A 13,288-nucleotide genomic window follows, 5' to 3' on the forward strand; every position below is an offset into this window, starting at 1 on the left:
GATGAAGTTACAACCAACAGAGGAAGGAGCTCACCGAATTTGGTAGAAATCTGAAAAAATATCTCTCAAATATGAACTGACGTCTGCATTTTACAGAGGTGTCAGTCCCATTAACTGGCTTCTAAAGGAGCTTCTGCTGATGTCAGCTGGCAGTTTCGCAGCCCCTCACTGCTGTTTTTTCTCTGTTGTAAGCCTGCTGTCACTGGGCAGGGGAGGAACGTTCCCTTCTCTGCCAAAAGTGGGAAGAGGGAAGGGTCTTGGCTAGTGCTATGAAAATAGCAATCCTGGAGTCCAGGACTTGAGCTCAGCCCCAGAGTGCAGGATGCAGGAGCACAGACGTATTCTTGTTGGCATAGCATTATTTTAATGTGACCGTGTCTCCAGCTGGGTACACGTGGGCAACTTCAGGTCCTGCCCTTCATTGTGACAGCAGCAAAGAGCAGTGATTCTCTCCCAGATTATTTATTCAGTCTCCTTAATCTTTTTCAAAATATACTTTTTCCTGGGAAACAAGTCAGGCACCAATGAAATATATACTCATTATAGTTTTTGAAATGATTTTGCTGTGGTTTGGGTTTTGTTTTTGTTTTTTTTTTCTCCTTTAAATGTTACTACTGATTTGAAACTCAGGCCTTCTTTGAATACTCTGGTAATTTCAAGGGTAATCTATCCTTAAAGCAAGTTCTGTGATACTTTTTCATTAAGAAAAAAGAAGTGCAAAACCCAAGATTTGACTCTTTAATGTTCTTGACATTTTAATAAATGAATGCCTAATTGCCAGTCTTCATGAATGTATTAGCTAAAGTGCAAAAGCTGAAATTCAACACTTTAACCTCTTTTCTGTTGATTCTTTGGTATAAATGACAATAAGGCAAACTAAGCAAATCCAAAAAAGATGGGGAAAAATCTTAAGAGATTATGGTTTCTACATTGCAGACTGAAAAACTTTATCTTGTAAAAACTGCTTTTTGAGGAGGATTCTAACTAGTTAGTACTAGTGCAAAGCTGTGGTGGAGAGTGGAGTCTTCTCATGAAAGATGGATTTTAAGGCGAGGTGTGTTTGTTACCTAATTGTAAGCTTCTCACCTATGTTTATTATGATACAAGTTAATAATGAAAAATAAGAATCCAATATAGAAATTAAACAAAATTTTTGCTATGTTTTAGATTTGTGTGTGTATGTATACATACATATAAATACACACTTGCATACACAAGCATGCATATGCAAATATATTAATTAAAATTCATATATGTATCATGCACTTCCATATTCATGGACATTTAGTGGTAACAACCAGATGATTTAAAATGTGATCTCTTTTATCTCATGTGTTTCTTCTTATACCTTGCCTCATACTCCATATTTACTGAAACTGTACTAAAAACTTGTATTTTTCAGGGGCAAGAATATTAGATGCATTTTTAAAAGCCACCGATCTTTAAAACATTTTATTTTCTTTTATTGCCTGATATTTTCACACATCGCATTTTCACATGCGAAATAAAAATTTTTTATATAGTAGTCTATGAGCCAGGTTGAGCAGCGTTGAGTCTTGAAGCAGATGTAGATGTAATGCCTGTCACTCCATAGTTGTTGAACAGCAGATGATTGGCTGGTATTTTGTTCAGCTTTCTTTTCACTAATCCAAAGGAGCATCGTAAAATACCTTTGAACTTCCTCAAGACTCTTCTCTCCTTGGGTAGCTGCAGGGCCATTTTTGACAACAAAGTGCCATGTACCCTGGTGGTATCATGTGCTGCTGCTGAGGTGCCCCACAAAACGTGTAACTTAAAGAGACTAGACTTGAGTAAATTGCATAAGGTTAGATTTTCTAGCTTTGTGTTATTCAGTAATTCACCAGCACAAGCAAAATTTTCCGTTCCCATCTGAGTGTTTCGATCCTGTTTGTGAGTAGGGGAGCAATCCACAGAGGAGGGTGTGCTAGCAGAGCGTTTGTTTCCTCTGTTTTTCATTACTAAAAAGTGGATCTTCACTGCTGTCCTGTGAGGGCCGTTGTGTGTGCATGCAGAACAGGAGAGACACAAGACCTTGAACATTTAAGTATTTATTTTACATGAACTGGAATATTTTACATTACATTTGGATGCTCAAATTCCAGTTTTTTGTTTGTTTTCATGTGCATGGAGTTTCAACTATAGCTTCAATAGGCTATGATGGACTATTAGAGGTCCTGGAAAAATAAATTCTAAATCTTTATAAGGCATATTCTGACTACAAGATTCTAGGACTTGGGTACCACTGCAAAGCTGCATTCTGATCTTTTCAAAGCCACCTAAATCCAATCAAATATGATTGGTTTTACCTCAGATGTGCTTGACTAGAGTTAAGTCTCCTAAACCTAACCTGGAGTGCTAAAGAAAGAAATTTCTATTTGCAGGTGACTTTAGAAAATAAGAAATAACATTCTCTTTGCAAATTACTTTTTTTGTTCTTTCAGTCTTTTCTGCCCCATGCCATCATGGAAAAATGGAGATAGGAAAGGACCGTATCTGATAAACAGAAATTTTAAAAAAATCTGTAATTTGTAAATTCAGTCAGTGAAAAAACGTAGATATATAAGTGGTAGCTTTTTTATTTAGTTTTCTTTTTCTCTATGCTAATCAATGAAGTCTTGAAAGATTAGGGAAGTTTCTTGTAAGAATTTGTTTCCATTTTCAAAACATTCTGTTACAGGGATATTTTTTATTATGAAAGACTAATGTGAAGTTTGTCTTCTTCGTCTTGAAGGTGATGGCAGGATCTCACTTCACTCCCCTTGTAGTTGCAGAGCAGCATTGGCAACTGTTAGGGGACATGTGAAAGCTCACATTATCATCTCCAGAATTAGCCCTCGGGTGCTTGATAAATTACTGCATTCCTTGGTGTTTGGCATAATGGAACCCAGTTAGAACTGAGTAGTTACATTCACCTGTAAAGCTGGTACGCGGTTCTTGAATTGTATTCAAACAATTTAGGGATTTCCTTCCTTTTCACTGTAAACAATATATTGCTACAAACACCTTTTAAATTATGAATATATTTTTTAGGTAATTTTGACAGTCTTTTAGAACTGCAGAAGTAGCTCAGACTACATGATACAGGATAAAGTGAATAAGATGCAAAGAGAGAAGTTGTCTTTGAAATTATTACTTAATTCTCATAACATTTCTTCAAGGTAATTATTAGCATAATGACATAATGTATCCAAGTACCCATCACTTACAGAAGACAATGTTGCTTTAACTGTTTGTTTTTGCTAGATGAAGAATCACATACTGAAACATGTCTTTCAGCTCTGGCTTGCTGATGATTGCTGGCTACAAGCAAACTTGTATTTAGGTATTCATCAGGACTTCGATCTTGAAGACCAGAGGCCATATTGTTTCAGTGTTATGGTTGGACATGGCAAGAGTCATTATTTCAATGTAGAGCTGGGCAGCGAGTTGGCAGTGTGGGAGAAATCGTTTCAAAGAGCAATTTTCTTGGAAGTTCAAAGAACAGGGGTAAGTAATTAATAATTTAAATCCTGGAGCTGATTCATCAGTAAAATAAGTATTATCAAGTCAGTTATTTTCTCGGATCAGAGGATGCACTTCCAGTTAAGTGATTTTAAATTTAAGATCAAGATTCATGGTATAGTTGTCTAAATGTGGGTGTCTGTTTGCATTGTGGTAGCTAAGCTCCTATTAGAATCAGTGAGTGGGGTACAAAGAATGATTGTGCTTGCCCTGAAGCAGATACTTTCTTCTAAAGGAGATATTTTGTGGTATGAATACAGAAAAAATAAATTGATTTTGATTTAAGTTGCAACTTAAAGCACCTCTATACTGTTATATAAACAAGTTCTTTCCTGAATGTCTAGATCCATACTACTAAGTGAACTGTACCAATGGTATAGGAATGTATGGATTAAAAGTATAGGCCTTCTCCAATTAAAAACATATTTACACAGTTTAGCACAAATGTAGGCTTGATCTGGTACGTTCAGGCTTTCAGGGATCTCCTAAAGATGTTTACAATAGCGAGAGCACTGGATCACAGCATTGCGTTAGCACAGCTTGCAAGGAGCAGGAGTCCTAGCACAGGTGTTGAATCAGCTCTTCTAAATCTCCTAATCTGTGGGATTCTGATGAGGTTTGCAGGTGCTTGCTTAGAACTCTTCCAGTTGTCTCTTCATGCTGATGAGGTAACAAAAAAGATTTTGTAATGGTGATGCTGTTGCTCCTGCACCTCTGAGAAGGAATGCAGTTCAAAAAAAAAAAATTGATTCTTCCTGAAAAATTGCTGGGCATCAAGGAGGGATTAATAATTCATAATGATTATGCATAAAGTATTTTCTCACATGAAACCTTCAAGAAATTATGATATGACTGTTCGACCAACCATTCAATGATCCTATTTATTATCAGTATCAAAAGCAGATAATATATAGTTTAAATCAAGTATAAAGATGGAGATTAGCTGGTTCTGTAGCTGATTTGATTTCTGAAGTATTTATTGTTAAATCTCAAAACTTATTGTTCTTTTACAACCTAACAATCTTAAGGGACAATTCTTTGCTTGTGCAATGATCTTTTGTCATTTGAATCGAGCAATCTTCTATACCGTTGTTGCACAAAAGACATTAGTATTTCTCCCTGCTGTGTTTTAACCTATCTGAAACCTCCAGGAGAGGCATTCAACTGAAATCCTGATTACAGTGCTTGTCTCCATATGTTGCATACATTCAGGTTTATTATAAACCACTATGTCAGTAGGATGCAAAGCTCTGCAGTCATTCTCCATCAGTGAAAAATCTTTTGGCTCCACTATTTTCTTTCTTCCTTCAAAACATAAATGCTGCTTTGAACATCTTCCTTTTCAGAAGGCTATCAAGAGCAGCATGAATGAGGTGCAACTTAACCTTATATAGATTATTTCAAGCCATAGAAAAAGAACTGGCATTTTTATATCCACAAAATTGAAGGTTGTCCATTAAAATTCTTCCTTTTGGAGGAGGACCATAATTGCAGGTGGAAATTCATTTTTATTCATAAATGATTGTGCAAGATTTATGACAGGTGTCATTTCAGCCGTTCTTACTTAAATGCAGTTTGTTTCTGTTTACTGAGGGTCATTAGGATCTTGTCTTTGACAAAGTTGTTGTTAACCTTAGCCTGTGCACATCCTTTATGTTTGATGTTTCTATAAGAATTCTATTTCTGAGAAGATTCTGTCCTTACACAGTTTATGAAAAGAAATGTTGAGGCGCAATAATATGTTCAAAGGTGCTTTTGAATTTTATACTGCCCATGTTGTGTGGGTTTTTTTACATTTCTTCTGAAAATGGCAGCAGTGTTAAATGACAGAAAGAATGCAAGGAAGAATGCAGGAAGAAATACCCCTCACAATATCGTTTCCCTTTCAGCTGTCTTAAAGCCGTATTTCGATCTGCAAATGCTTACAAAAAGGAGTCGACTGAGAAACTGCGAAATTCAGTGATCCTGATGTAATGAATCTATTCACGAACAATTATAGCAAGCAAACTTATGTTAAATCCATGTGCTAGAAATATCCGTATTTTCTTTCTATGAAACACACAGGCAGTGAAGTCCTCTCAATCATAACTAGAAATTGAATCATCTCCCACAAGTCCCAACAAACCTCTCTGTCTCACCTGGAACATCCTAAACAGTGCAAGACCAATTAGTGATGCTCAGCTGAAGTAATTTTTTTTTTTTAGTTTTTTTTTTTTTTTTAGTTTTTTACAATTTAGACAGTCTTCAAAAGAAAAGGCTAGCACGTTTTTTCGGATTTCTTACTAATTCTTTGACTCTTCAGGGTAGTCTTGTCAGTACTATGGGATGTTATTCCATGTTTTTTCAATGTTGTCTTTTATGTTACATTCTGAGTATTCTTCCCGCTCCTCAAGAAGTTCTTTCGAAAGGAAATTGTCTTGTCTCATCTGAGTCTTGGATGTGATTTTTAAATTAATGCAGAAACATCTTGATAGACGATTTGGATCTGGGGTCTTCAATTTTCTTCCACAGAAGGACAGAGAAGGATATTGCAATAGTATTTGGTAGCAGACAGAGGAAGGAGTGACAGTAATACATCTTACTGTCAGCTGAAGAAAAGTTGGGCTAACTGCTTGGGCATCTTAAAACTTTGTACTTGTTACATGGATGACAGAAGACCACTCCAGAAGCGGAATCTGCTTCACAAGATGGAAGAGCTTGTGAAAAAAAAAACATGCAGGGGGAAAATCGTCTGCTGCAGTGTCACTGAAATGCCTGCAGTTGTGTATCGTGAGGATTCATGGTTACATACTCTCCTCATTTATCTGGCAACTTTTAAACATGAAAGAAGGTTTTCCCTTCATGCTTCCAGCTGTGATGCAGATGCTGCAAGCTCTTTCAAATCCTCATACAGCTGAATAACCTAGTTTGATGAAAACATTTACTTTGCTTAGACAAAAAAAGTTGTTTAATGTGAGTTACTGCAAGAATTAAAATAGGCCAAAAGTTGGACTCCACTCAATCATGACAGAATAATCAAGAAGTTTTACTGCATGATTATTTTCTGGGCTTAAAGGCAAGTACTGCTAGTGAACTTCCCATTTTGTTCTGTCACTCAATGACTGATCTTGACAGACAAATAAACCCTGGAAATATAATATATAGTTGTTGAGGACAGGGATACGAATGTATTGTGCTAAGAGAAATGTCAGCAGTAAAATTGATGTTCCTGGAACTATACAAATTCCTCCTGTGAGGAATATACATTAAAAATAGCAACAAAAAAAATATTCACAAATGTAATAATGTTTCACTTAAATCCATGTCATGTGACTGTTACTGGAAATCCCAAACTAGTTTATAATGAATATAAATGTATGATGCAGTTATCCCATGTTTTCCTTTATCTTTCAGTTAACGTGTATCTGCTCCTGTGGACATTTTATATTTTCGTATGCAGTTTTAACATTTAGTTATTTTCCTAAGAGTTAACAGCAAACCTTTCTCTATAGTGAGATTCTTGATGCTGAACATGTAAGCCAGAAGGGCTCATTGTGACTCAGAATTGCTTGCTGATTATGTCTCTTCCTGGATAAATGCAAATGTAATTATTGGGAACAATCATGCATGCAAACCTGGAGCTTTGTTTCTATAGGATTCCCATTTCAGTTTTCTTTCCACAAATATTTGCCACTAAACCACCATGATTAAAATTCCTTAAAAAAGAAACAGTAGTTAAAACAAATGCAATTAATCAAATCATTTTCTGTTTTGTAAGCAACAGTGAATTCCTTTTCAATATTGTTTGATCCAGCCAATCTCTGTTTTCATCTGTGGCCATGAGCAGCATTCCACACTTATGAAAGAAATGAGACATAAGAGTAACATATCTTATAGTATCCTTAGTTCACCATCTTCCTGTTGCAGACTTTATTATTTCCCTCTAGACACTGTATGTTCTTTGGGATGATCTATATGCAGTGCCAGAGGAGTCTACAACCACATTGTTGATAATTAAAACAAAACAAAGCAAAACAATCACATAATTACTTTGAAGAAGTGCTTTACACAATATTCTTTCCTCGGCTTTGTATCTTTTTCCCTTTTTGCTTGATAGACTATCTCTGATTAAGTGTCTAGTCCTGGTTACTTTTTGATATCCTCTCTTCTATTCGTCTTTTTTAATTTCATTGTAATATCTTGTCATAGATTTTACCAGTTCATCAGTTTTAATTAATTTCTAACCCATTCATAATATTCTCATCTGAGAAAGATGAAGTTCCTTTCCATGAAACATACATTGTTTATTGTACAGATCCTTTCAGAACCCATACTGTTGACAGGTTTGGGTTTTCACCTCTTGTTTTTCCAGTAAAGATTTATGGTTTTAAAGTTTTCTTTTGAAAACTTACTCATGTAATGCTTCCCTCTCATCCCTCCTGTGCAGCTCAGATCTATGCAATCCCCTCGTTCCTACAACCACTCGCTGTTTGTTGCTGTATGCATATGTACTACTTCTTAACCTGTCATAACCAATAATTGGTTTGTAGCATGAAACGTAATGCTTATATTTCAAATCACCTACTTGCTTCTATGATGTGTAAAATCGCTGATAACAATGAGAGATCAAAAAGAAAGAACTGTGCAAAACTGCACTGACATTTTAAAAACCTACCTTTTCACCAAAATAAATGGACAAATAGCTCACATATTTTGAGCAGCTCCAAAAAGAGCCAAAATTAATTTATGTATTTGGGCTTTTATTCTGAGTCCACTGGACATAACAATAAACTCTCAGGATTTCAAAATCAGGAGCCAGCTGGAGAAATTCCTTTACATGAAAGTTCAAATAGCTTCTAAACAATTTTTTGCCACTGAACATCAATCGGTATTTTAGCAACATGCCTTTATATATGCTTAAAGTTGAGCATTCAACAAGCCACTGAGAATGTGAACAGTGATGTGTGCTGGTCAGTGGTGCGTATTCCTTGCATTCCCACTATATGGTGGCAAAGCTGCAAGGAAGCGTGAAATTAGCCCCATTTGAAACTCCTCCTTAGTGTGAAAGGTACAAGTCCAATTGAAGATTTTGGATTTAGAGAAAACTGAAGAAACGGGTTTATGATGTTTGGATTCAGGCAGCCGAAAAGAAGTTTAGTTCTTGGGTCTTCTTCCTGGAATGTAACACAAAGGTATTTTCTAGTCATTTTCCAGTGGCATTTTGAATTGATCCCGTTACAACTCAAGTTAGATGTAATCAGAATAGATCTTAGAGACTGTTTCCCCACTGGGACTTGGGCAGAGATTAGGTATCTTTCCACTCATCTTTCTATCACAGCTAACCTAACTCTTCCGACTGCCTGATTTCTGAGATGGTCAGAAGACTTTGGGTGTCTCAGTAACTCTATGGTCGAAACAAACACACTCATTGTTTCTAGGCATCTTTGGGAATGAAGGGGTGCATGAGAAATGGTAGTCTAAATCACCCTCTGAGAGTGAACAAAAGAATTCTGCATAAATAAACAAAATCTGGCGGAAATTAGGCAGTCTGAATAAGAAGTAATTATCATTTCTAGCTTATGAATCTATTAATTCTTCATGGTAAACTGAGAGGATGAGTGAAACAGGATTGGTTGATCATAATGTAATCCTTGTGAGTTACAAATAATATATTTAAAATGCAAAAATATTAAATACACTTGGCAATGCTATCTTAGTTTCATATTCTGTGATGATGACAAAGCATATATGAAACAGAATTGTATATAGGAATCCCTTTAAGAATGGAAGCACCACCATATGCTGATTTCAGAACTAATTTCTGAAACAAAAAAATAAGCAAAGTGAGTATCCTCCTTAAATTCAGGTGAAATGTTAAATGGCAGTTAAATTAGGCTAGATTTACAGGGTCATTAAAGATACTTATCAGTTTGTTACCAGGAGCACTCAGTTTAATTACACAATTAAGTTTTAGATTGTTTTCATTATGTACAGAAAGCTTATTACAATTCCAATTTAACTGGTCATCTTTTGAAATACTATTAGATTCTAATTCGTTTTCACACTGATGCAAAAACCCCATCATTCTCCAACACAAAGAAAGGTGCTGAGAACCATGCAGATTAATTGTAAATACATTTGTAAAAATTATTAATAATTCAACAATTCAGATACGAGATGAGAATCAAGGAATGCACCTGTATACTTTTTTAAAAAAGCAAGAGACTGTACCAATTTACAAGGCTATTGAACAACATCTTGTTTACATATTCTGTGTTATAAACACGACTAATATAAAGTATTGATTTTCCCAAAGCTACACCAATATTTCTAAAAATAGTACTATATTCTTAATATTATAAATTATTCTTATGGAAAGGGTAAAACCAAAGACTTGCATGTATATCTCTTAATATATTTATATTTATTTATAAATCCAAAGATTGAGATAGCAACTATGTGGTGTGAGTCTAGTTTTGTTATTGTTTTCCAGAGGATCTCATAGACTTGAATAAGGATGAAACTATAAAAGCTGTCAAGATGTCAAAAAAAAATGATAAAAAAATATCTATAAAAGATGTCAAGAATTTTCTCGTGAAATTTCGAATTTATGGAATTATATTGCCTTAGAATTTTGATATTTTCTTTTATGTTTTCAAAAGTTGGAGTTCCCTGTTATTCTCCGCTTGTGATTTCTTTGTAAGAGTCAGGCAGAAAAACAAAATCACAGACCAAGAATAATTGATTCAGAACTGAATTTTCTAGTCAGGAATGTCTCTTTTTGATATTTCTATTTAAAATCCTTTTTCAACTGCAAGATTCCAGAAGGTATAGATGACCAGAAAAGAAAAACCCCCTTATTATGTAATAACAAACTATATCAAAAGCAAGTCAGTGCCTTTGCTGAAGTAAACCAGTAGAGTTCCATCCACTAAGATGAATGATGCCAGCCTGATTACTATGATTGCTACTGAGAATCTGTCTCAGGGATGTGAAAATATGCTTGGGACAATCTACAGGTAGGAAACTGTAAAACATTTAAGTCACCGTCATATCTTGCTTTTCTTTATGGAAAAATGAGTTGCTACAAAACCACGAAGCTGTTGCTCAGGCATAGAGATGAGGAAGCACAATCTGTTCCTGACATAAGCCAAGGCTAAAAAATGCACTTTGAAATTTCACTGCTAGAGAATGACCACCGCTAAGCTGCTGGCCTTTGATTTTGTCCTTCTACCTCCATTCCTCTCACTAGTTTTTCCTACAGCCAATTTAAGCCATAACCTGCCTGTTCAGCAAGTCATCTTTCTTCTGTCAGATTTACATTAGCTTTAGGTTCATATTACAGAGAGAATGCTGTGGCCGTGAGTAGGCATCCATAACTGCGTTATCAGCTCATCTTGCAAGTAACTACTGAACCTACAGCGGTTTAGGAGAAATTAGGTGACCTATCAGTCTTCCTATAGGAACGCAATTCCCTGCAGCAGAACATTTGCTTCAAGTCGCACGTGCATGTAGCCTGTCTTTCTGGGACAGTGGTTTAATGCTTAATCCCAGTTATGCTGAAGTTTCTGAAAAGGCAGTCTGCCCAATGAGAGCTCTATTAAGAAAACCGTTTTTGCAGTTAGCTGCTATAGTGTCACAAGCATTACAAATTACAAGTAGATTAGATCAGATAGATATTTATTTCAGCCAGAACGCTGTTGTGTGACAGGAATTTTACTTATAACTGTGTCTCAGATTGTAATAGATGACTGAAAGGCAAAAGTTTCAAGCATGGCGGTATCCTGAGAAAGCCAGCATTAAAAACATGAACATATTAAGCATAGGTGTTATTTTCTAAAGCACTAAACACTGAACTAGCACCACTTCTACTGAAATCAATAGAAGCTTTCTTTGAAGTCGGTGAAAGTATAATGAGCCATTATTTGAGTCCTTTGAAAAATCTTACTTTTAGTGCCAGTGTGTCTCTTGCATACATATATGCTGAACCACAGATGTGTTTAAAAAACCCAACTATAACATCTTATTGAAATCATGAGATTACTGCACCATGTTTTACAAAAGAATGTAATTTTTATACTAATACCCAGTCAAAAATGTAAAAAAGAGTCATTTTAGGGCACTAGATGCAATTCCTTTGATTGCAGCAACTGCAGATCTTGAAGAAATGTACAAGATCTTTAGTCAGATCTGTTTTGTTTCAATAAGGTGGTTTTAATTGTATCTATCCATAGTTATGACAGTTCTATAACCTTTTAATTGTGACGTGATGAATTCCTTAAAGGTATGGCCAAATGAGTGAATCTGCCACATTTTCTAAGCGCAGATGGTATTCATTCCTTCACTCTCTCAGAAATTATCTCACTGAACCTTTTGCACAGTTTTCTGGAACAGAAATACACCTAAGCTTTGGAAATTTGTGGGTGAAATTTCTGAAAACTCTCATGCTTTTGATGAATATCAGATTTCATTGTCATTTCATTTTCTCTTATGTAATGTGAATTCAGAGTGAGAATGTTTTCAATATACTTTATAAATGTCTTCTTAAAGTTTTGCTTTTTAAAAAAAATAGTGCTATATAATGTAAAATATTTTATCCTAAAATAACGATCAGAATTTTAAAATATGGGAAAGCCAAAATATGTGCATTTTTGATTCAACTATTTTGGAATTTCAAAGAGTTTAAAAAAGCACATTGGTTTAGCACAAGTAATTCTATGTGGAAAGACTGTTGAAGAAGATTGTGCAGGCTGTCTTCAGAATTAAGGGGTTTAATTTTGTGCGCCTCCTAGTACACTCTCTGTATGTGGGCTGAGATATATTTCTCAGTACAACCATAACAATTCTGGTTTCTCTTATCATCTGCACATCCTACTTGGAGTTTTTTTTATGCTAACAGTGGAATTTTCAAAAAAGCTTATTCTTGACCTAGCTGGTCCCGTATTAAGGCTTTTACCAAACTCGTGTGTTTTGGTAACTACATTGGATGCATTAAGAAACCTTACTCCTGTCATGCCTGTATGATTTAACAGCTTGTAAAAAGCTGCTGTATAAAATGCAAGAATCTGTGTTCCAAACTGTCTGTTGTTGGTATAATTTTTTTTCCTTACCCTCACTGTATTTTAAATGCTCTAGTACATTATTTTATTTCTAATGCATAATAAAAGCGCAGATCATTTAGGTCCATATGTTTCAGGCATTTAAGTTCTTTTGACAAGTCCTACAAACTTCCTCCCATTTTTTATAGATGCCCAGACTGACAGAAAGACTAAAAAATATTAAATGTAATATGAGGTGGGTTTTGGTCTCAGAAATAAGAAGAAACAAGTATCAATGACAGTTGGATGATATTAAAGTGTTATTAGTTCAAATTGGCAACCCTAGAGTCTCCTGTTAATATTGTTGAAATATGGGCCAGTAATTGATTTCTAGGGAAAACTCTTACAATTAAATTCAATTATTATGTTAATCTGCAGTTTAATAGAGAATGACAAGCAAATAGTTTCATGTACATTTAGCCCATTAGAATTCCAGTCCCCTCCTATATACAATTCACTTTCTTAAGTCTTTATGAGATCATGGACTTTGTTGAAAAGTCAACTCCTTTAATAGGGAAAAGTGCTCAGTTTGGGGTGTTTCTGGTTGTTCAGTTTGAGATTTTTAGTCACTTAATTTTGATCTGCATATGGCTAAGCTTTTATTTTATTTTTTTTACATTAAATGACAACAGACAAATCTTGAATAGCTCAAAAGCGCTTTGCCGTTAACTTTAATAGATTTTTTGGGG

The 13,288-nt window shown here is 35.2% G+C and overlaps 1 protein-coding gene across 1 annotated transcript in view; it reads left to right on the forward strand.

Moving 5' to 3' along the window:
* SNTG2 (syntrophin gamma 2) overlaps positions 1-13,288 on the forward strand; it is a 277,315-nt gene that overhangs the window by 244,100 nt on the left and 19,927 nt on the right. Inside the window, exon 14 of the mRNA XM_074581725.1 lies at positions 3,298-3,507. Within this exon, the coding sequence (XP_074437826.1) occupies positions 3,298-3,507 (210 nt within the window). The remainder of the gene's footprint in view (positions 1-3,297; positions 3,508-13,288) is intronic.

This window comes from Larus michahellis, chromosome 3, assembly GCF_964199755.1.
Source record: "Larus michahellis chromosome 3, bLarMic1.1, whole genome shotgun sequence".
Classification (NCBI taxonomy): Eukaryota; Metazoa; Chordata; class Aves; order Charadriiformes; family Laridae; genus Larus; species Larus michahellis.